Source organism: Sorex fumeus, unplaced genomic scaffold (genome assembly GCF_029834395.1).
Source record: "Sorex fumeus unplaced genomic scaffold, SorFum_2.1 ptg000155l, whole genome shotgun sequence".
In the NCBI taxonomy this organism is placed as follows: domain Eukaryota; kingdom Metazoa; phylum Chordata; class Mammalia; order Eulipotyphla; family Soricidae; genus Sorex; species Sorex fumeus.
In genome coordinates, this window is record NW_026606212.1 from 431,436 (window position 1) to 455,272 (window position 23,837).

Here is a 23,837-nt window from a genome sequence, read left to right on the forward strand (position 1 = left end):
CAAGTTCAGCCCCATTTCTCCGATGGAGAAAGTGGGACTGAGGCCTGAGGATTTTGAGGCAAGTTGGAAGCCGGGGGCTGGCTGTGCAAAGGTGAGTGGGCCTCTCCTCCCTGTGTCCCCTGTGGGCCTTGTGCCCGGGAGAGCCTTGCTCGGGCGACTCCGAGACCCAGCCCACGGGAGCCGCAGGCTGTCCCAGAAGAGGCCACAGAGAAGACCTGGGCTGCTCCTGGACTGGAGCCGCCCGCCAGGCCCTTTGTGCTCGAGCCCCGTTCCCCGCCACCTGGTGGCCCTGACCCCCGGGGCTGGCCGTGGGCATCTGCCCAGCGTGGGTGTGCCCCGGCCCCTCCCGCGCGCGCCCCTCCCCAGACCTTGTAGACTGCAGCTGGCTCTGAATAAACCCGTGTTGCCGAAAAGGAATGAATGAGTCCGCGTAACTTTGTCTGGGCCCCACCCAGCCCGGGCCAGCCCTTCCGCTCCCCGTAGCCCCCACGGCGGCCGCTGCTGCCCCCTGGTGGTCACACCCTGCCCTGCCACGGGCGAACCTGGCCAGGGAGCACTGCCAGGCTGGCCGTGGCATCTCGTCCCCCAGGAACTCCCCGATCTTCGCAGAGAGCGTGGGCGTGGGGATGGGGCGGGGACGCTGCCAGCCTCTCGGCCGGCCAGGGCCGCCTGGTTCCCTCCCCAGCCCTGGCCACTGCCTTGAGTGAGAGCACAGGAGCAAGGGGCTCGGGGGGCCAGTGGTACCTGCCCCTAGCAACTGCTCGGGTTTGGGGCGGGGGTGGAACCCCGCCTTGCGTGGTCCCCACACCAGGTGCCCTCAGGACCGCGACTGGTGCTGGGGGTCCCCACTGGCCCCCCGGAGTCACCCCTGAGCACGGCGAGGGTTCCTGCTCCTCCCGCGCGGGGCTCTCCCCCGGGGACGGCTCCCAACGCTCGCGGGCGGCCCAGCAGGGGGCGCGAGGCGTCCACCCTGCAGCCCCGAGCAGGTGGGGGCGCGGGGCCAGGGCCGCGCCGTGCCGGCCGGGCCGCTCCCCCACGCGGGCGCCGAAGCGCCTGGAACCCGGGGGCGTGGGGGCCGCCAATCCAAAGAGCCCCCGACCGGCGGGGGCGGCCGAGCCGGCCAATCAGAGGTCCCTGCTGGAGCCGAGCTGCCAATCAGGGGCACCTGCTCCGGACGGGGGAAGCCGGAGCCCTGGACGCGTGGGGCCGGACGGAAGCGCGCGTCCCCCGGCGGCGGCGGCAGTGTCTGGGACCCGGACCGGGCGCGGAGGTGGCCCGGGCGGCTGCCTGGCGGAGGCGGCGCCGGCGGGCGGGGCGGGGCGGCCGCGACCCCGCCCCCGGCGCGGGCACCCCGCTCGCAGTGCCCCGCGCCCTGTCGCTGCGAGCCAGAGCAGCGGGCTCGGGGCCATGGACGCCCCCGCCGGCCCGGGCCCGGGCCCGGCCCGCAAGGAGCTCAAGATCGTGATCGTGGGCGACGGCGGCTGCGGCAAGACGTCCCTGCTCATGGTCTACTGCCAGGGCTCCTTCCCCGAGGTGAGGCCCGCGGGCGGGGGGGGGGGCGCGAGGGTTCCTGCCCCTCCCGGTGGACCCCAGCCTCACCGCCCCCTCCCGCCCCGGCAGCACTACGCGCCCTCCGTGTTCGAGAAGTACACGGCCAGCGTGATGGTGGGCAACCAGGAGGTGACCCTCAACCTGTACGACACGGCGGGTGAGTCTCCAGGGCTCGCTCTGGCCAGCGCCTCCCCCCGTGTGCCTAGCAGGGTTCGGGTGCGAGGAGACCCCAGCCTCAGCCGGGCCTCCGCTCCCCACTGCTAGGGTTCCCCCCTCCCCGCGTGCTGTGGATGCCCTGGAGCCCTGCGCTGGGCCCAGACCGCGTTTCTGGGGGCTCCCTCAGGCTCCGGGCCTACGCTGGGTTGTGTGGGGTGGGGTGGGGTGCATGGCTGTGGCTCTGGGGGGTCTTGGGCTTGGCTTAGCCTTCCCGATTTCCTGGGGAGAGCCTCGGCTCTGCCACCTGCAGCTAGGGCGCCCCCGGGTGCAGCTACTTTGAAGTCTATCCCACCAGGGAGCAGAGGGCAGAGTCCCCACCTCTCTGAGTCACTGTTTAGTGACCTGTGTGGAGCCTTGTCATCGGCTGGCTTCCCCTCCCTTCCCCTACCCAAGACGTTCCCACCCCCCCACCCCCGTCTCCCCCTCCCCCCACCTCCTGGAGAACCAGCCTGCCCCCTCCTGCCCCCTTTCTGCTCTGACTTGGCCCACCTGTGTCCCCTGGGTGTGTCTGCCTCTTGCCTGGGGAGGGGCCTGCAGGCTGCCCTGGAATCGGGTCACGGCCAGACCTTGCTGGGGAGTCCCCGGCGTCCCTGGGCGAGGCTGCTGTGGCCACTTTTAGTTTCTGTCTGCTGACCCCACCCGGGCGCAGGTTCACGGGGCAGGGGCTGCCTCTCTAACCACCCCCCGCCCCACGCGTCCGGCGGAGACCCCTCTGGGGCCTGCTTGCTGCAGGCAGGGGCAGACTGAGAGGGCAACGCTGCAGACGGACAGATGGACACCACTGCAGCATAGACTGACATCACTGCCAGACAGACGGACACCACTGCGGGACAGATGCCACTGCTGGCAGGGCCATCCCTGCCGGCCTCCCTCCACAGCAGCCTTGCTCGGAACGCTGAAAGACATTAGGAATCTTATCTGGTTTGGGGGATCGCTCCTGACTCATTGTTGGGCGGAAAGTATGCAGGATCAGGGGTCAACCCCGGCCCTAGCGTGCAGTCGTGCTCAGCCTGGTGGGCTGCGGGGAGTGAGGTGTTAGAGGGCAGGGTGTGGGATGGGGGGTTAGCGGGAGACCTGCGGCTGGGGCTGGTGGCTGCGGGGCGGGGCGGGGGAGGTGTGACCCTGTGGACCCTATGGCAGCGGCCTGCCTTCGTGTCAGACCTGAGCTTTGCTCTCACGGAGGGGGCTGCTGCCTCACATTCCTCCTCTGGAATCCGGACCCCAGAGGGCCTGTGGCGGCCTGGACGGCTCAAGGAGGGGGAAGAGGCGGTTCCCCACTGCGGTGCCGCTCGCAGGGACCCGAGATGGCTAACAGGTCTACCCACGTGCTCGCAGCGGATGCTTTGGGGACAGAGCAGGAAGGGACCGCGAGTGAGCGGCTAGAGTGAGATTGAGGCTGAATGGGGCCAACCTGTGGTAGAAGGTTTTGGGACCTGAGGGCTAGCGCCATGGTGAGAAACGAGGGCGTTTTTCCAACTCCACGTGGTTCCCCAGAGTAGGGGGTGCCTTGGGCTGATTCGGGGTCTGTCTGCGCCCCACCCCCGGCCCCGGCCCGGGCAGCTGCTCGAAGGTGAGGGGTGGGGCTGTGGGTACCCCAACAGACAGGAGGGCAGGAAGCTGTGGTGAGGAGGAGTTTCCTGAGCAGGGGGGCAGGGCAGGATGGGCGGCCAGGCTTGGGGCGCACAGGAGGGTGTGGGGTTCTGGTGGTGGGGACGTCGCATCCCTTCCCAGTCGGAGTGGAGTTTCGGGGTAGGGGGTCATGAGGGCTGCCGTCCCGCTGGCACCGGGGCCCTGCCTGACCTGCGGCCTGGTCTTCACGGTCTGGCAGATTTGGGGACCTGGGGACCGCTGTGGCCCCATGACCATGTGGCCTCAAGGCAGCTCAGGCCTTAGGGACCCCACCCCCTGGAAAGCTGATGGCCACAGCCAATCTGTGCACAAAGCACAGGCCTCGTGGGCACCCCAGCTGGCAATACAGGGTGATGGGACACTTGTCCCCTGCCCTGTCCCTCCCTGACTTCCCTGCTGGTCCGTGGGCCCTGGGTGCGAGCCTGGTACTTCTGTGGGCAGAGCAGAGGGGTTCTGACACTCAGGCCCTCAGAACACATGGGCCTGGGGCTGGAAGGAACTTTCCCAGGCCCTTGGGAGTTTCTGTGGCCACTGTCCAGCGTGACTCAGCCTTATCACCCCCTTTACCAGATAAGAAAACTGAGACCTAGAGAGGCCCCATTCCAAGGTAGAGAAAGGGGTGTCTGCGAGGAGCCTGTTGTCCACCCCACTCCTGAGGTCAGCAGTGTTGAGAAGTCCATCTCCTGCAGCCAGGGCCCCACACTGTATCCTTAAGGGAAACTGACGTAGCACAGTTAAGTCTGGAAGGCGGCCTGGAGGAGGCACCAGGGTCTGACTGGATTGTATATCTCTTTCCAGGGCCTCTTAATTACTTTTTGGTTTGGGGGTAAACCCTGCAGTGCTCAGGGGCCTCTCCGGCTTTATACTTGGGTCAGGGGCCACTCCAGCTGGGGCTTGGGCACCCGAGTGTTACGAGAGCTCAGACCCAGAGCTCCTGGGCTGGAGGGATAGGACTGAGGGGAGGACGCTTGCTGGGCACACAGTCACCCCAGGCTTGATCCCTGGTACTGCACATGGTCCCCTGAGCACCAGCAGGAGTGAGCCCCGAGCCAGGAGTAAGCCCTGCACAGTACCGGATTTGGCTCTGAAGTCAACAACCAACCAAACACAACAGGCCTTGTTCACACCAAGTGTGTGCCTAGCCTGTGCCCACCCCATGCCCACCCCTCCAGCTCTCGCTCTGCAGCCCCTTTTCCTGAGATGTCTGTGTCGGTGGCCTATTTCCCGTCTGGTCAGAGTCGGAGCATGCAGGGAGCACAGCATGTGGAGGGCCCCCTCTCCCCTGAACTCTCTCCAGCCCCACAGGGCCTGGGACAAGGGTGCTAGTACAGTGGGCCCCGCCACACTGCAGCCAACCCAAGGTATAGTGGAGTGGTAGGGGACCTACCTTGCACGTGACCAGTCTGGGCTCGACCCCATACGGTCCCCGAGCCCCCCAGGAGTGGTCCTTGAGCAGAGGCAGGAATCAGCTCTCTGAGCACCACTGGGTGCGGCCCCAAAATACACACAAAAATCTATGTATAATAATTTGACATGAAGGAAAATACGTTCAAAAGCAGTTATCCTGTCTTTCCAACTGAAAATATTAAATGTTTGTTGCTGATTCTCTTGCATCTCTTAACTTCTGAGTCCAGTCGCTGTCACTGCTAAACTCTAGTTCCCTGTCTCTGTCACTGCAGACTCCAAAGCCTCATAGCCACATTTGCTAGAGATGAGTATAAAATAATGTCTTTTCAGTGAAAGCCCAGATCATTTATTTACCCACAAAATCATAAAAATTATAGTGTTTAAAATCAATGGGCTGGGGCCCGAGCGATAGTACAGCGGGGAGGACATTTGCCTTGCACGTGGCAGGCAACCCAGGTTCCATCCCATAGGATCCCCCGAGCACTGCCAGGAGTAATTCCAGAGTGCAGAGCCAGAGTAACCAAGAGCATTGTAGGTGTGACCCAGAAACAAAGAAAAACAAAAACCAGCCCATTGGTTTGTTTTGGCTTTTTGGGTCACACCTGGCTGTGCTGCTCAGGGTTCACTCCTGGCTCTGACTCAGGGATCACTCCTGGTGGGGCTCAGGGGACTATATGGGGTGCCAGGGATCGAACCCAGGTCAGTCACATGCAAGGTAGGCGCCCCGCCACTCTGCTATACCATGACCCCGAGTTTCCCTCCCTCTTAGAAGGGTCCCTCCCCCCTTCCCCAATACTGGGGGGCTGATGCAGGTTAGTGTGACAGACCAGCTCTGCTGGGCCTGGGTTGGAGGGGGCAGGGATGTCATCAGTGGAGGCCATTGTCCCAAGGGCCCGTCGGCGGGAACGAGGGCAGGCGGGTGCTGCCGGCACCCACACGGCTGGCACCGGGGCCTCTGTGCTCTGTGCAAGTGACCTTGCTTTCTGCAGAGGTGACGGGCGGGAGGTGGGGGAGTTTGCAGAACTGGCGGCCAGATAACAGCAGCGCCCGCGGCACGCTAAGCTGGGTCACTGGCTGCCTGGCCGCCATGTTGCTTTCCCTGCAGATACTTGTCCCCTAGAAGGGGACAGGGTATTCATGTCCTTAGGGAGCGGAGAACAGTGGAGTCACGGTGCAGGAGGCTTCAAGTTCTCCACTGTCGCCTGTTTTGCTCTAGAACTGTGCCCGGTGTGGTGCTGGGGAGTCCACAGATACCGGGTGTGTGTGTGTGGGGGGGTGTCCAGGGCTTCCCCTGCAAGCCGGCACTTTGCAGTTGGCACCCAGCACTGTTTGCCCGAAACTCCCAAGGAAGTGCTGCCAGCCGCGGGACACAGCCTTTCCCCAGCGGCTATGCGGAGGATGAGCCCTCTCCCCCACCAGATGGCCACTGTGTCCCTGTGGGCCCGGACCCGCCCTGCCCCGAGGGGGGCTCGGGGGACAGCCGCTGAGCTCCTGTGCGGGGTCACTGGGAAGCTGGGCCCCCCTGAGCCCCTGCCGCTCTGACCACAGGGCAGGAGGACTATGACCGCCTGCGGCCCCTGTCCTACCAGAACACGCAGCTGGTGCTCATCTGCTACGATGTCATGAACCCCACCAGCTACGACAACGTGCTCATCAAGGTGAGGCCCCCACCCCGCACAGCCCCCACCGCCTAACGCGCCCTGTCCAGCCCCGTCCAACTCTGTCCATCCCCCTCTGTCCACAGTGGTTCCCTGAGGTCACGCATTTCTGCCGGGGAACCCCCATGGTGCTCATCGGGTGCAAGACTGACCTGCGGAAGGACAAGGAGATGCTGCGGCGGCTGCGGGCGGCACAGCTGGAGCCCATCACCTACATGCAGGTGAGGCCGGGCCAGGAGGGGTGGGGGGAGTGTCCCAGGGCCCATCACCTACACGCAGGCGAGGCCTTGAGGCCCGAGGGGCTGGTGCTCAAAGGGAAGGAGCGCCAGCTTTGCATGCCGGGCCCGGCTTGGACCTCTGTGGTCTGGGCCCCCCGCCATCTCCAAGAAAAACAGAATCATGTTGGGGCCAGAGATGGCTGATCCAGGTGTGACCCCTAGCGCCCCAAAAGGTCCCCGGCGAGCCAGGAGTATGCCCTGAGCAATGCCGGGTGTGGCCCCAACCCCTCCCCCCTCCAAGAAAGGGGCAAAAATAACCAGTTTACGTGTTCCTGTGGAAAGCCTATCTGAGCCCCTCCGGAGTCAGCACAGTGACTCCTCAGCTCTGCCGCGGGGACTAGGGGAAACGGGGTCCCAGAGGCGAAGTGCTGGCCGGGCAGAGTGGGTGTGCCAGCCCCTCCCCCCACAGCATGGCCCAGCCCAGGGCTCGCCGGGACTTTCTGGGTGAGGCAAAGGAGAAGGAAGAATAAAAGGAACCAAAAGGGAAACTAGTAACATTTAATAAAGAGAAATAAGCATAAATAAAGGTGAATTTGCTTTAGAAACAAAGATAGCCCAGGACCTGCGAGACAGTACTGCAGAGCCAGGATTAACCCCTGAGCATCGTGGGGTGGCCCAGGGGTACCTCAGCCTCGCCTCAGGGCAGTGCAGGGCTGCAGAGACCCCAGAGGAGGCCCCAGCCCCGGGCCAAGGCCCTGACAGTCCCTCTCACCAGGGCAAGACCGCCTGCGAGCAGATCCGGGCCGCCCGCTACCTGGAGTGCTCGGCCAAGCTCCGTGAGAACGTGGAGAGCATCTTCCGGGAGGCGGCCAAGGTGGGCCTCAGCGCGCTGAAGAAGGCAAAGCGGAAGCAGCACCAGCGGTGCCTCCTGCTCTGACCCCGGCTGCACCCCAACAAACTGCCCTGACCCCGACTTCCCGACAGCACCCGGCCATGTGTGGCGTTTGTGTGTGTGGAGGTGTGGCTCGACCCGTGGAACATTCTGGAACTCTCTTCCGGGCAGGGACTAAGACCACAGACTGACACTGAAGGTGCTGACCCCTCTGTGCCCGGACCAGCGCTGCCCCCAGCGGGATACCCTCTGAGCTGTGCCTGGAGGCGGCCTTGGGTCACGGTCACTGTGGACTGGCACTGTGCCACCTGCCTCCCTGGGCTGCTGAGATAGGCACCCAGAGCCCCCCGCTTCTGGCTTCCTTCCCCCGCGAACTCGGGGCCATCACGAGCCAGGGCTATCAGGAGGACGCAGGCCCCCGCCCCGGACACGGGGCCCCTTGGGCCTCGGCTCAGACTCTGGCCATTTTCCCAGAGCTGGGCAGATGCCAAGGAGGAGAAAGTGTCCCCGAGAAGCGTGCCCAGACCCCCCACCCGATCCCTGCCTCCGCCTCTGCTCCATGGCCGGAAACTAGAGATGACGAGACGTCAGGTGTCCCCACCCGCCGACACCCAGCCACAGCCCTCGACAGGGAGGAATGTTCAGGAGCCGGAGCACCCCCCTGACAGAACCCGCTGCCCCCGCTGGGGGCTCGGGCCCAGATTTGGATATGAATGTACGAAGGGGACCCACCTCAACAAGGCTCCCCGGGGAATGCCACAGGGCTGGGTGAAGGCTGGGGGTGACGGAGCTGCTGCTGTAAATAAAGGCCCTGGCCCCCGCCTGTGCGCCATCTCTCTGTGGGTGGGTACTGCTTCCCAACTGGGGCGAACCACACTGGCTGAGGGGCCAGAAACAGTAGAGTTGGGTGGGAACAGCACCCCCACCGCCCTGCCTGGGGAGGCAAGTTTATGCATCTTTACATGAAATCTCAGGCCAGGTTCTCACTGATTTTTTTTTTAAAGTCACACTGGGCAGTGCTCAGGGGTTGCTCCCAGTTCTGTGCTCAAGGGTCACTCCCAGTGCCCTTAGAGGGTCCTGGGGAGACGGAAGTGTGACTCACTGGGCTGGAACGAGGATGCAATGGGGAAGGCGCGTGCCCTGCAGCTGGCCAGCTCGGTTGCGGTCCCCAGCACACCCCCAGAAGTGACCCTTGAGCACAGCCAGGTGTGGCCTGCAGACCAAAAACAACAGCAGCAAAAGGAACTCATTGCTCAGAGAGAAGGCGCCTCCCCTTAGTGGGCAGGACCGGGGCCACAGGGGGGAGAGCCAGGCAGGAAGGGCAGCTGCCCCTCACTCGCCCCTACAGCCCACCAGCAGGACAGCTCACCCCACCCCCAGCCCGGGCCCCTGACTTCCAGGTGGCCCTGGCCCCGGGGTGCTCAGGCTGAGAATCAGGGAAGCTGGCAGGGGCACTCAGAGGCTGTGTGGGCGCAGCGCCCCCTGGTGGTGGCCACAGCAGCGCCCGCCCAGTCCGGATGGGCGTGCAAAGCAGGCGCTCGCTCAGGCAGCGTCAGTGGTTCTCTGAGAACTTAAACAACCCCGTGGATGGGGGGCGCAGGAGCACGGGCTAGGCCAGGCCGGCCCCCCTCGCGCCCACCCGCACCCGAGGGCTCGCGGGCAGGAGCAGGGCACGGGGTGGGGGGCTCCCTGAGGCTTCCGGCCTCTCCCCCAGGAAGACGGCCCGGCCCCAGCTGAGGCCGAGAGGGGCGGGGGAGGCCGCGGGGCAGAGGCAGGGGGTAGGGATGGGGGGGCATCATAAATAGAGGGGCTGGGGTCCACGCAGCCACAGTCCTGAGGAAGCCCGCGGCCCCAGGGCCGGCTCAGGGCTTCTTGGCTTTGCTTTTGTTCTTCTGGAGCTTGGCATGCACCACTCTGAGCGTGGTGAGGAAGTTTCCGAGGAAGAGGACGAGGAAGGTGAGCGCCAGCATGAACACCTGTGGCCAGAGGGGCAGAGAAGGGACAGGGGGCGACAAGGGCTGAGCAGGGGACCCCACAGGGCAGGGCTTAGGGTCAGACAGGCCTTTGGGGGCTCCTCCCTCAGCTTCCTGTACAAGCTCAGCGCCCTGTGGGGGGGGTCCCTGTTCCCACAAATACCCTCCCACCATCTCCCAGGCTCTAGGAGCAAACTCTAGTTTTCCCCCTGGATCTTCAACACATTACACTCATCTCACTACACGCGCATCACGTACAAATTCATCACCTATCAATCACACACTTACATATCACACTACATATGTGAATACATCTCTCCCATACCACTCATCTAAGATACACATCACAACACATTCGCGCCTACCTGCCACTCTTTGCATTCCTCATGGCTGGAAAGTTCAAACAATGTGACGGCATTGTAGAGCTGCCAAAACTGAGGGGGAGAGAGGCTCGGTCACCCTGTTCCCCTGGCACCCCGCGGGAAAGCCCAGGGACCCAGCCCAGTCAGCTGGCTGCTGGGACGAACCACCCTTAGACACTGATACCCCCAGACCCCCGGTGGCCCGGCCTGAACATGCAGGTGTGGGGTCAGGCGCTCGGCCTGCAGGGGACTCACATGGCCGCAGAAGAGGAACGGGAGGAGGAAGGTGAGGCCTCGCCACATCCACGACTGGAACCCCTCTGTGCGGAGGAAGGGGGCAAAGGGCTGTGTGAGGGGTCCGGCTGCACCCACCAGCCCCCCAAGCAGGATGGAGGGGCGGCTCCCAACCCACAAACAGCCAGAGCAGCAGAATCCAGAGGGCGCACGGCCCCCCCAGCCACTGCGGCAGCCGCCCCTCAACAAGCCCTTTGTTTCCGTAGTTGTTTGGGGCCACACCCTGCGGTGCTCAGGGCTTACTCCTGACTCTGTGCTCCGAGATCACTCCTGGTGCTCCTTGGGGGCCAGATGGGGTTTTGGGGATCAGACCTGGGTCGGCTGTGTGCAAGGGAAGTGCCCTACCCCCTGTTCTATCTCTCTGACTCTTTTCTTTTTTGGGCTTCAGGCCGGAAGACAGGTGCTCTACCATGAACTCACTCCTGGCCCTTGAGAGACAGATGTGAGCTGGAGAGATAGCAGAGATTAATTATATTTTTTCTTTTTTGGGTCACACATGGAGATGATCAGGGGTTAGTCCTGGCTCTGCACTTGGGAGTCACTCCTGGTGGTGCTCAGAGGACCATATGGGTTGCCGGGAATTAAACCCTGGTAGGCCGCATGCAAGGCAAATGCCCTACCCGTTGTGCTATCGCTCCAGCCGGAGATTCATTTTTAAACTACTGAAATAGTACAGGGATTCATGCACTTGACTAGCAGGCAGATGCTTTAGCCAACCCTGGTTCAAATCCCCAGCACAGCCCCCCCGAGCATGGCCAGGGATCACTCCCGAGCACTGTTAGGTGTGGCCCAAATAGCCCGCCCATCTCAAGAAAGATACAGATGTTTAGAGGTAAAGTCTGTGGAGATGACATGACCCAGACGACCCTGATTCTGGGCCTGGGGGGCGGCTCCATGGCAGAGAATTTGCCCCACACGGATGAGGCCCTGGGCACTGCAAAACAAAACAAAAAAACTTTTCTGATTTTTCCTGATTCGAAAAGTTTAATGGAGCTGGAGAGATAGTCCAGGGGGAGGGAGCCAACCCGGGCTCAATCCCTGATCACCACCAGGAGCGACCCCTGACCCAGAGCCACTAGTTCTGAGCACTGTGGCCAAAACACAAAACCAAAGGTCTAAGACACAGACATAAGCCACGTATGTGCCGCCAACTCCGGGCTGGCTGCGAGCCGTGAGATCACACACAGGGGAAAGAGGCTCAGCTCGGGGCTGCGCCACGGGCTAACACGCGGCCGGTTCTCGCTCGTCAGCGGAAACAGAATCCACGATGAATTCTGAAAAGCCACTGGGTGAAGGCCAGCTGTCCGGGCCGGCACAAGGCAGGTCCTTCGCGGTCCTCACCGGCATACGCCGCTGCATGGGGAGTCCAGGGGAAGAGTGGGATGGACGGTCCGGCTTACCCCTGCCCGGGTACTTACCCACCGTGAGGTCCAGGTGGTTCCTCTCCCCCAACGCCCGCAGCCGGTAGAGACAGCCCCGCTGGTAATAGTACTGCAGGAACTGGACGCAGCCTGCAGGGGGCGACACAGCTCAGGGCCCAGAGCACAGACCACAGCAGGCAGGGCCCATCTCCCGCCCTGGGATTGAGCTTGGGGACCCCCACGAGCAAAGCATGCGCCCCCTCACCCTTTGGGCCATCTCCCACCCCTCCTAGCTCCCTTTTGAAAAAACCAAGTGCCCCTGGGTCCACTCAGTTCTACATCAGTGCTGGGATCTGGGGGGGCCCGAGGGAGTGAGGGGTGGGAACTCCTGGCTCCTGGGGCGGGGTTGAGCTGGAATGGATGGGGGTGGGGGACATCTCATTTCTACCCAGAGTGGCCTGGAGGCCATGGGAACCCCAGGCCCTCCCCCATGGGGCAGAAGACACTCACTCTGAAAAATGGAAAAAGCTAGAAACTGGTTGCGAAATTTCTGATAAATGAGTCCGTTGGGCCTGCAGAAACGGGGGAGAGCAAAGGTGAGGTGTTGAATGGCTCCAGCGATGGGGAGGAAAACTGGACCCCCTCGTGGGGACGCCCCCCCCCACCCCCAGCGCACCGGGCCCAGGGCACTCACCAAGTCAGCATGACGCCAGACAGGAACGTGGACACGTAGTGGTGAGACACCCACCAGCCTTTAATCCTCGGGGACGAGACAGGAGAAGGGGGAGCTCAGCGGGGAAGATCCAGAGGGTCCCCGCACGACGGCTGGGCACCAGGCAGGCAGGAACCCGCATGGCAGACCCTCGCAGTAACGGGTCACCAGTGGCCTCCTGACACCCCGCCCCGCCCTACACTGCCTCCCTAGCACAGGCTTCCTTTTTCTGAGCCCCCTCAACATCAACGACACTTTGGGGTCTCTGCGGGTTGAACTGTGCCCCCTCCCCGCCCAATGGCTAAGAGTTCAAATCTTCCAGACCATGACTTAGATTTGTTGTGAGTTTGTGTTGGCAGGATGGAACGGGACCTTGCACGGGAAGGCATGGACTCATCCCCTGGGGGTCACTGAGGTGCGCGCCCTGGGGCTGTACCCGCAGAGCACCCCTGGGCAGCGTCTAAGGCTGACCAAGAACAGGGCCCTGAGCCAACAGGTCAAGGTCCTATAGGAAGAGGAAGCGCAGGGGCCAGAGGTGACAGCACAGCAGGGAGGGAGCTGGCCTTGCATGCAGCTGATAGAGGTCAAGGCCCCGAGGCCAGTCAGTCTCAGCTCCCTGAGTGCAGAGCCAGGAGTCAGCCCTGAGCACCAGCGTGGCCCACAAACAAACAAACAAACACAACATTATCCTCCAGGGTGCTTCCTCCTCCTGCTTCTCAGATCAGCCGCCACAGGTCTGTCCTGCTTCCTTTTGTGTGTGTGGCTTGGGAGTGACTCCAGCTCCATGCTGGGGCAGGGGGTTGCTCCCAGCAGCGCCATAGGGACCCAGCAAGGTTGGGGGGGACTGAGCCTGGGTCTCCTGCACGCACCGTGTGGACCCAGCCCACCGAACCATAGAGCTTCTAAAAAGTCACAGGGTGTGGCCCTGTCACAGTCACTGAGTTACACTGTGACTGTCACTAACATCCTCACTGTATCCATGACAACCTTGTGAATGCAAGGACACTCCTTCTGCACTGTGAACACACTCAGTGGGGCGCTGGGTCGGAGGGGGGCAGCAAGGCTATTTTTCCAATCAGCCTCCAGCCAACCTGGGTTGGATCCCCAGCACCCCTAGGGTTCCCAGGGCCCTGCCAGGAGTGATCTCTGAGCACGGAGCCAGTAGGAACTCCTGAATATCACCAGGTGTGGTTCACGAGGGGAGCATGGGGGTCGGGGGGAGGTTATGGTGAGGAGCTGGAGAGAGCGTAGAGGGAGGTTGACCCCAGTTCAATCCCTGACACCACCTGGTCTCCGAGCACTGGCGGGAGGCATCAGGTAAACAGGAGGCACTCAATAAGCGTTGCAGTGAACGCAGTCCAGGGGAAGCTGGTGAAGGCAGCGGCTGGTCTGGGTGCCACCGGACAGTGATGATGCCAGACCTCCTAAAGGGAGGCCCCTTTGGCTGGTCCCCACGCCCCAGGGACTCTGCTCCTAGCATGCTCTGACCTAAGCATGTGTGGCCCCCCACTGGGAGTCCCCCGCCCCCGCAGCCCCGGAAATCTGGCAAGCCCAGACTCCCTTATTCCTCAAAGCTCCCCGCAAACGCCCACTGCCCACCCCCTGCCCGGGCTGCCCCCATAAAGCACAGCGCTGCGAAGGGAAAGGCCCCTGCGACCCCACGGATGCCAGCCTGGTGCCAGTTTCACGGCAAGGGCTCAGACGCGGCACAATCGGCCCAGAAGCACGCGAGCGGGCTCCGGGTGGCCGCGACTGGGGACAGCTCTGTCTCCCCGCAGCGAGCCGTGGGCGTGAGCGGCCTCCCCTGCCGCTGGCGCGGGGCCCTGGGGCTTGCACGGAGCAGGGACAGCACGGCCGGGGGCTGCGGAGGGCCTTCAGCTCCGGGGCTGCCTCCACGCCGGCCAAAGACCCCTAAGAGCCGGCGGCGGCGAGGGGGGGGAGGCGGGCCGCTCCCCAGGAAAGCCAGCCGGACCCCCGCTCCATCTCCCCCGGCCCGAACGCACGGCAGGGCCATCTGCTGTTGTGCCTGTCTCCGCCGCCAGCCCCAGCAGCGCCGCCTCCACGCCCCGCCCTTCGGGGAACGACCTCCCCGCGACGCGGCCTCGGAGGGGCGCGCAGGCGAGGCTGGAGGGCGTTCACGTGACCCAGAACCAGCCAACCCGAACAGGGCGTCCCCGGGGGCACGGCTATTGGCTCGGGGGCGAGCATGTGACCTGCGCCTCGCCAATCAGAAGCGCCCCAAGATGGCGGGCCGGCGGGCGGGGAAGTGCCGCTGTGGCGGGCGCGGCCGCTTTTCCGGGCTGCGGGCTGGGCCGCGCTCGTCGCCCTGCGGCTCCTCGAGCCCCCGAGCCGCGTCCGTGCATCCCCGCCTCGTCGGCACGGCCTGCCGGGGAAACTGACTCGGGAGCTCCGTCTCTTTGGCCCGGGCCACACCCCCGACTCGTGTCGCAGGTGCATCCGGGATGCCAGCGAGCCCGGGCTGTGGGCAGGCAGCTCCTGCGCAGGAGGACTCCTGCTCCCGTGCTCCGTGTGCGTGCGCGTGCGCGCACGGCGGGTGCGGGTGGGGGACTCGCAGCTCTTCCTGGCGGGGATTGCGCCACCCACACCCGCCAGAGCAGCGTCTTCCTGGCCCGTCTCCCGGAGGGGGCCGTGGGCGGGAGCTGCGGGCGGGGGGCGAGGCTACCGCGCCGGCAGATGTGCCGCGTGAGTCACGAGTGTTAGTCACGCAGACTCGGCCCACCTGCGTTCCCCGCGACCTCCCCGGACTGCAAGCAACTGCTCGATCCTCCCAGAAGGGCGGCCCCCGCGGCGCCCCACCCCGTTCCAGATTCCGGCTCGCCCGCCACCTGCCAGCCACCTGCCGGAGGCGGGGCCAGGCCGCAGGGGGGCTGCCGCCACCACTGCGGAGTCCTGAACCACGTTTGGGCTTTTTCCTTGGCCCTTTGGGGTCACACCTGGCAATGCCCAGGGGTTCTGCACTCGGGAATTACTCCTGGCGACGCTCGGGGGACCCTGTGGGGTGCCGGGGAACGAGCCCGGGTCGGCCGCGTGCAGGGCAAACGCCCTCCTCGCTGTACTGTCGCCCTGGCCCCGGATGGGTCTTCAAAGCTGCGTGTTGGTGCCGGAGGGACAGTGCAGTGGGCAGGGCACTTGCCTGGCAAGCGGCTGACCCTGGCGCTATCCCCGGGTCGCCGGAGCCTGCCAGGAGTGAGTCCTGAGCACGGCCTAGTGTGGCCTCCTACGCCCCCCAAGAAACTGTGCGTTGTCCAAAGTCAGGGGCTGGGGCCTTCTGAAGGGCTGGCTCTGTGGCTGGCGGCCGCACTGCGCAGCGATGAGTCAACAGCTGGTCTCGGCAGAAAAGGGCCTGCTGAGGTCTCAGGCAAGCCGGGCTCGGCCTGGAGCCCCCCTTGCCCCTCGGAAGCCCCCTCCCCATTTTCACAGTGAGTCCCACCTCGCTCCTTTCTCTCCCCGAACCCGGAGCTGATCACTGCTCCAGGCTGTTAGAGCACAGCCTGTGAACACTCATTTTGGCCACCCCTGATGGTGCTCAGAGGCCGCTTCCAGCTGTGCACCCGAGATGTGGCTGGTGCATGAGCTGGTGGTCTCCTCTCCCTACCCTTAACATGCTACAGAGGCCATCAGAAGGGGGTGTGGGTGACAGTGGGCACGGGGGGTTGAAACTGGGGGGTTGAAGCGAGTAAACCCCTTCACTGCCTGACTTTGTGGTCCCAGGGACAGCGACTGCCTCCCTCCAGCTGTCCGCAAAGCAGAAAGACGGAAATCGAGGGCTGTTACTGGGCGCTTTCCGCATCTCTCCCTCCCGAGGCATGAGGACAGGGGACACAGCAAGTTTCCAGGGCCGAGAATGGCCGTGGCTGACACAGAGCTCAGAGCAAGCAGTTCTCTCTCCATTCTTCTGATGGGGGAGACGCTGCTTCTCACCCTCGTGGGTGGGCTGCAATCCCTCTGACACACACCCGCAGGGAAGCAGCCCAGAGCCCTCGGGAGTGAGAGGGATCGACTTCAAGAAATCAGACAATGAAAAGAGCTTTTACACGACTTCCTCTTTCCTGCATTGATGTTAGTTTTCCATGTATGGTGGTGAAATACAGTTTCCTTTTCAAATAAATGTTTATTTAAGTTGAGAAAAAAAGAAAAAAAAAGAAAAGGAGAGGGTTGATTTAAAAATGTCAGGAGATTTTCACCCAGATGGCCCACAGACACGGCAAACGGGGCCAGACCCGAGAGCGTTCGGCTTGCAAAACATTCAACTTTGCGCAAGTTCTACGGGCTACAGTGTCGGTGCCTCAGACTCGCCCCCAGGTCCTTACTTCTCAACACTACTACGTTCAGGAGCAAGAAAGTAAGAAGGTGGAAAATTATCCGAGGGCTTGGATGATACCCGTTTGGTTTTCTGGTTTTGAGGGCCACTCCTAGTGGTGCTTAGGGGTTAGTCCTGGCTCAGTGCTCAGGGGTCACTCCTGGCTGTGTTCAAGGAGCCCTATGGGGTGCCGGGGATTGAACCCGGGTCAGTCAATCATGTGCAAGGCCAACGCCCTCCCGCCTTACTACTGCTCTAGCCCTGATCTTGTCCAAGCTCCAGACCTGTCCTGACTAGCCCTGGAGGAAGGGAGGGCACGGGACCCGGGAAGTTGTGACTTTTTGTTTTAGGAAAGACCAGGAACCAGTGGTGCAGAGGTACAAGCGGGCATATGGGGCTAACAGGCGCCCACTCTCTCCACTCTCATGGGAGAGGCGGAAAGGACCAAGTGAAGATGGGGAGGCACTTCAGAATGGGGAATGAGGGGGCCCCCAACCGTGCCTGACCACTGGGCAACACGGGGGCACGGAGTCAGCCCTCAGAGGGGGATGAGCCCAGCCCAGCTGAGCTGCTCGGACAGTGCTGGCTGGTCCCCTCTGCCCAGCCTGGCCGTGTGAGGGCTCCTCACCCCTCCTGCCCCCGCCTCCCTATGAGGATGGGCCTGTATTGCTACTGTGTCCCAGTCACCCAGAGCTAACGTCTAGCTACTTGGCAGAATCTTCCCCCTCTGCCACCATTTCTACACTCCAGCGACGGAGCCGGGAGGGGCATGAGGCCCACGCCTGGTCAGTCGCCTCGGAGCACTCTGACTGCCCAGTGACTGGCTCAGGGCTAGTGGCCAGCAGGGCCCAGTGAGATCCCTGCAAGAGAGGAAATCTGTCTGGTTGCACTGGGAATGCTTGAAAGAGGTGAGCTTGGGGCTTCCAGGTGCTCGGCCTGGCACTGAGGAGACAGCCGCACAGAGAGAGAGATGAAGAGAAATCCCACGACCTGAACAGCGAGGCCAAGCCGCTGCCAGCAGCACTATCGCTGGACATGAGAAAGCCAGTGTTGTGCTATGTGAACCCGCTGGGCCAGGGCTTCTCGCCTAAAGCCGGCCGTGGGAACGGTGCTGTGGTGAAGCTACCCACGCAACTGTCCTTGTCCCTGGGTGAGCTGTCACAGGACGCCCGGGAGGAAGGCCACTGGAGCCAGGGTGCCGCCACCTGCTGCGTTCCGTGTGGGTTTCCCCTCCGGGTCCCCCTAGGGCCCCGCCCGCCCCCAGCTAGCCCCATTACCTTGAGCCGTTGCTGATGAGAATGCTCTCCCGGATGGTCAGGGTGCAGTAATACCACACCAGCAGGAAGTTAAAGACTTCATCCGTCACCCTGGGGGGGAGGGGAGCAGGCATGAGAAGCGGGGTGCTGTCCCCACCCGAACACCCATTCCCTCCTCACCTTCCTACCTGGATCCTTCCTGCTCTTCCCCCCCAGCCCCCCACTTTTTGGGTCACACCCAGCGATGCTCAGGGCTTCCGCCTGGCTCTGCACTCAGGAATCACTCCTGGCAGTACTCGGGGGACCCTATGGGATGCCGGGGATGGAACCCCAGTTGGCTGCATACAAGGCAAACAACCTCCCTGCTGTGCTAATGCTCTGGCTCCCCTCCCTGCTGGCCACCCACCCTTGCCCCAGGAAGCTGTCTGGCCCGAGGCTGCGGCTGGCAGGGACAGAGGAGCCGAAGTAGGGAACCACCAGGCAGCCTCTGCCCCAGCAGCAGCGAGATGCAGCGGCCCTCGGCCCTGAGCCATCTGTGAAGGTCGCCCCGAACTGTCTATCGACCTCAACACCATGGTCAGACTCACGAGGAAGCCCGGGCCCTGGCGCCGGGTCTGCACAGGACAGAGCTCACTGCATCCCAGGCTGCACTCACCCCAGCGGCGAGGCCGGTGGCCTCAGCGAAGGGGGAGACTGCCCGCCTCCACACGCATTCCCGAGGGGACCTAACCCGAGGAGCCACTCGGAGCTCTGACACAGGCCTCTGCGTCCTTCCCAGCCCCGGTCACAGAGGTGCTGGACGGGGCAGGAGTGACCTGGCCCCTGAGGAGAGGATGGTTTGGGGCCACACCCAGTGATGCTCAGGGGCTATTCCTGGCTCTGAGCTCTGGAGTGACCCTGGCAGTGCTTGGGGACATCTTCAGCGCTGGGACGGAACCAGGGCCGTTCCCCCTGCACCGTCTCTTACCTCCCCTGCTGACCTCATGGTCGGGGAGGCCAGGGGACACGCACACCCGAGAATGCCCCTTCGAGTCATGCCAAGGGCTGGGCGGCCCTGGAGGAGGGAAGGAGCCGCTTCCTGTCCTTCCAGGAGCAACCGAGCGTGCCAGGCCTGAGACTGAGGAAATCACTGGCCTCCTGGCATCGACCCCCCAGGACCCTCATGTAGCTGCCACACTAGGCCCAGCTCGCTGCTGGGCGCTGGAGGGACCCCAAACTACCACAGGATGGCAACTTCCTACTTTACAGCAAAGGAAACTGAGGCTTGGGGAAGGTGGGGTGGGGCACAACATCTCCTGGCCAGTAAGTCCGAGTCCACAAACCCCTAGCTCATCCCCCGCCCAGCCCTTCCCAGGGACACGGCTTTGGGCCTGCAGGTGGTCCCGGGGATGGGGGAGTGGATGCAGGGGGGTTCAAGGGCTCCATGCAAGGCAGCCAGCCCAAGGGGCAGTGCTGGACACGCAGCCCCAGCTCTGAAGTTGTGGCCATGCCTGACGGGCGGTGCCCAGGAGCCAAGCTGGGGCAAGACTGCGCGAGGCGTTCACAGGTCATGTGGTCCCCACAAGATGACAGTGGCCCGGAACACTCAGCACTGTGTGCCAGACCCCTCAAACACCAGGGGGGCTGGCGGTGCCCTCCGCGTCCCCATTAAGAGAAGACGGACTGGATGGGGTATTGGGCCAATGCGCACCAGCTGGACTCGGTTTATTTTTTTTTCTTTTTGGGTCACACCTGGCCATGCACAGGGGTTACTTCTGGCACATGCTCTCAGGAATCACTCCTGGCGGTGCTCGGGGGACCATATGGGATGCTGGGAATTGAACCCAGGTCAGCCGCGTGCAAGGCAAACGCCCTCCCCACTGTGCTATTGCTCCAGCCCCTGGACTCAGTTTAGACCCTGACCATACACCTGGGCTTTGCGCTCGGGGCCCCTCGAGGGCCCCACCAGGAATCTGGTCACTCCACAGAACCTCCCCAACGAGTGCGGCCCTGAACAGGCATCAGTGCTATGGCCGCCGCTGGCCTCCAGGAAACGGGCCAGGCCGCAGGCTGCCGGCGCCAGGCGGGCACAGGCCCCAGGCCCCAGATGGGCACAGACCCAAGGCCTAAAAGACCCATTTGTTTGGGCATTAAAGCCAGGCCAGACCAACAACTGACCTCCCCATCAAGCGTCAGGCAGGAAATAAACCCTTGACATGTGGGCCCAACGCCCAAGGCGTGCTTGGCAGCAGCCTGGGGAAGCAGCCAACCGGGGCACTGCCCGCCGCCTGCGCCCCGGCCTCCCGCTAGCCCGGCTCCAGCTGCTGCTCTCACGGCAGGGCTGCGGGCCAGGCTGCGCGCCCCGGAGTGCACCCCAAATCCACACCACGAGCCGGCAGGCGAGGGCTTCCCCACTCCCTCTCCTTCCTTCCTCTTCTTCCCGAGTTCCCGCCACACAGAGTCCAGTCCATGGAGTCCACGACTTGGTGTCTTTGGCACAGTTGCTGGCAGGCGCCCAGCAAGCACTTCTTTCATTCCAGAACCTTCCGCCACCACTAACTCCAGAACACCCCACAGTCGACCTCCATCAGCAGTCTCTCCCCGTGTCCCCCACTGCCCTGCCCAGCCCCTGGCCACCCTCCGTGGATCTGCTCTGGAGGTTCCGAGCGGGACCCTGGGCCACGTGGGCTTCGTGATGGGTTTCTCTCTGCACTTCGTGGAACACTGTCTACATTCGCCTGGAAGCCACAATCCTTCTACTCCTTCCCGGACACCACTTTGCATTCTGCAGCCTCTGAGTACTTACTCGTGGAGGGGTGTGTGTGGGTTTGGGGGGCCAAAGGCCCTTCTCCACTGACACAATTGAGGGCACTGAGCCTTCTGGAGGTGAGACAGGCCCCGCCCACCCACCCCACCCCCTCACCTGTAGTGAAGGACAAAGCGACAGGCCACGGCCCCCAGCAGCAGGATGATGGTCAGGTAGAGCTTGAACTTCTCATACTCGTCCTTGTAGGCAAACCTGCAGCGAGACGCGCCCCCACGAAGGCCGCAGGGCGAGCGGTCAGGAGCAGCGGCCACAGCCACACGGGCCCTCTGCCATACTGCCACCCACAGCCCCGGGACCCTCCGGTGTCACTGAGGAGGGACTGGAATAGACAGTGAGGGTCTCCGGAGGAGGGAAGTAGCCCAGCTCCCTCAGGAAATGGAGAGGGTCGGGGAGGGCTGAGACCTGCTTCCCAAGCGTGGAAGGCAGCAAAAGGGGCCATTTCCCCAGAAACTAATATCCCGAGCCCCAGAACACTGAGAACATTAGGGACCCCCCACCCCAGGAGGCTCCCCCACAAGGAGCACGTCCGAGGCCAGCGCCACAGCCGGAGCCTCCACGGTTAATGGCCGGTTTTTGGTCACACCTGGCGGTGCTCAGGGCTGACTCCTGGCTCTGCACTCAGGGATCACTTCTGGTGGGGCTCAGGGGGCCATCTGGGGTGCCGGGGATGGAACTCAGAAAGGCTGTGTGCCAGGCAGGTGCCCAGTATTCTGCCTCTGCCCGTGAACTTTCCAATTCCGAGAAAGCCCCAGCTGACGCCTGGCGCCTGGGTGCCGAGGGGCCAGTGCGGACAGAGGTACTCACTTGGCCTGGTTGCTCAGGAGAGTCACGTTCACGTTGCCAAGGACGAGGTTCAGGTAGAGCCTGGAAGGAAAGGCCCGCGTGGGTCCTGAGCCACCGCAACCCCGGACAGTCCCACAGGCTGGACACTCACCAACTGCCGCTTTAGACGACAGCATGTCAGGCTGCACGGTCAACTCACAGTGGGAGAGAACAGCGATTAACGAGAGAGTGGCAACTGTGACCCGTGACCCATTTCCCCTTAGCTGGCCGAGAGACCTTATTTCCCAGACTCCCTTGCAGCTCTCAGCGCCAGCCAATGAACTGACAGCGTGGATACAAGCTCTGTTAACTCAAGAAGGGTCTTACGGGTCAGGGAGACAGTACAGCGAGTAGGGCGCTTGCCTTGCACGCAGCTGACCCAGGTTCGGTTCTGGGAATCCCATACGGTTTCCTGGCCTGCCAGGAGTAATCCCTGAGCACAGAGTCAGGAGTAAGCCCTGAGCGAAACTGAAAGGGCTCATTGGCTGGAGAGAGCCCAGGGTCCTGAAACGACATTGTATGTGGGAGGATGACGTTATCCCGAGAGCCACATGATGGTCCCTGAGCGGAGTTGGAATTAACTCTGACCATGCTGGGCGTGATCCTTCAAAAAAAGAAACTCTTTTTACTTTTTGGGGGGATGGGTTTGGGCCGTATCAGGCTGTTGCCCGGGGAATCACTCCTGCTGGGGCTCGAGGGATCACATGTGGTGCCGGGGATAGAACTGGGGTTGGCCACGAGCGAGGGAGGCGCCCTGGCCCCTGCACGATCAGTGCAGCCCAAAGGGCTTTTTAAAACCAAGGCACAACTTCCTTAAGTGCACAAGATGTCAGTGTGCGACATGAAGCTTTTTTTTTTTTTAAGCAACCTCCACATCCGTGAAACTGACCCTCAGAACGAATAAAACACCTGGAGGGCCGGAGTGTACAGAGGTCATAGTCTCTGCACAGTTACAGTCCCTCCCGCTGGACCCTGCCCTGGCCCACATGTTGGTCTTTACGCCGACAAGCAGAACGCAGCCCCCAACTGTCCCTGGCACTATCTTTGCCCTGGTTATTCCCAGTGGCGGGGGAGGGGCATGATGCCAGGCTCTGGGACTTGGAGCACAGCGTGTCACGTGCGGTGACACCTGCCAGCAGCGCCCGGGGGTCACCCAGATGCGTTTCTCAGCTCCAGGGCCCCTGCACGGGATCCCTCTGTCCTGTGTCCACGGCAGCTGACCACCATCTACGGCCACAGCACAGGCACTGTGTCAGGCTGGCGAGCACGTGCCTGTCTCAGCGTCTGGCTGTCATGAAGGAAGCTGCCGTGTGCACCGGTTTGCTCTTCCAAACTGACCGAGGAGGGTGAGCACAGGCTCTGCAGCGGGAGGCCCGGGCCCCAGCCCCAGACCGCCGGAAGTGGACTCCAGAACTACTGAGGCTTGAAAGCAAGCTTTTTTGTTGTTGTTATTTTGATTTGAGGTTCATTCCCAGCAGTGCTCAGGGAGGCATACGTGGCGCTGGGGTGGAGCCAGGGTTACTGCATGTAAGGCAAGGACCCCAACTCCTCTCCTCCTTTTTTTTTAAACATATAACTCACATGCCATACCAGTCTTCTGTTTCAGTTATTTTTAGTCTTCTGAGGCACGGGGATCAAATCCAAGGCCTCACAAGACGCGAGGCGGGCGATCCACCTTTGTCTCCTCCCCCAGCCCGCCCTCTTCTGCCCTTTCTCGAAGTACCAGCTCTGCGGGCATTCACCATGTTATGCACCCACCACCACTACCCGATTCTAGGATGCGTTCATTACCCCTCCCACAAGGACACACCCAGTTCCCATCCACAGCCCCCCATAACTCTGCCCCAGGCCCCCATCAACTGTCTCTAGTGGCCTTGTCTGCTCCCTGGGGACACACAGCAGTCAGAAAGCCAGGCCCATGGCTTCTGGACATGAACGCGGGACACACTCACGCTGGGTGTGAGGCTTGAGTGTGATTCAGGGTAGGTGTGTGTCTGGCATCGCTGGGAAAATACAAATATTCCACCATCCTGCCCCGGTTCTTGCTGAGAAGGTGACGGCGAACCAGCCTTGGCCATGCAGGGGAGGGGGTGAAGCAGACAGCTAGGAGGGGCCACCAGACCCTCACTGACCCAGGAAGCTCCCCCCGTGCCCACGCACCTCTACACTGCATAGTGGGAGAGAAATCAAAGTGAAGGGTTACTGATCTGCAGCTGACCCCCCCAAGAGGGGGTTTGGGACATTTCATGCAGGCAGTGACATCTAACTGGCTCCAAAGGGGAAGAGTTTGTGAGAGAGAAAGGGCTTCGGGGGGCTGGAGCGGTAGCACAGCAGGGAGGGCGTTTGCCTTGCACGCAGC

The 23,837-nt window shown here is 62.8% G+C and overlaps 2 protein-coding genes across 2 annotated transcripts in view; one reads left to right on the forward strand and one right to left on the reverse strand.

Moving 5' to 3' along the window:
• Positions 1-1,358: 1,358 nt before the first annotated feature.
• On the forward strand, positions 1,359-7,629 carry RHOF (ras homolog family member F, filopodia associated). The gene is made up of 5 exons (XM_056107223.1): positions 1,359-1,533; positions 1,621-1,708; positions 6,352-6,461; positions 6,548-6,682; positions 7,455-7,629. The coding sequence occupies exons 1-5, from the start codon at positions 1,408-1,410 to the stop codon at positions 7,614-7,616; spliced, it is 621 nt and encodes a 206-aa protein (XP_055963198.1). The 5' UTR covers positions 1,359-1,407; the 3' UTR covers positions 7,617-7,629.
• A 1,772-nt stretch (positions 7,630-9,401) lies between these two features.
• Positions 9,402-23,837, reverse strand: part of TMEM120B (transmembrane protein 120B) — a 33,046-nt gene continuing 18,610 nt past the window's right edge. Inside the window, exons 4-12 of the mRNA XM_056107131.1 lie at positions 21,461-21,520; positions 20,753-20,848; positions 17,872-17,961; positions 12,256-12,321; positions 12,072-12,133; positions 11,619-11,711; positions 10,162-10,226; positions 9,910-9,978; positions 9,402-9,547 (exon numbers count right to left, since the gene is read on the reverse strand). Coding sequence (XP_055963106.1) covers positions 9,434-9,547; positions 9,910-9,978; positions 10,162-10,226; positions 11,619-11,711; positions 12,072-12,133; positions 12,256-12,321; positions 17,872-17,961; positions 20,753-20,848; positions 21,461-21,520 — 715 coding nt within the window. The 3' untranslated portion in view covers positions 9,402-9,433. The remainder of the gene's footprint in view (positions 9,548-9,909; positions 9,979-10,161; positions 10,227-11,618; positions 11,712-12,071; positions 12,134-12,255; positions 12,322-17,871; positions 17,962-20,752; positions 20,849-21,460; positions 21,521-23,837) is intronic.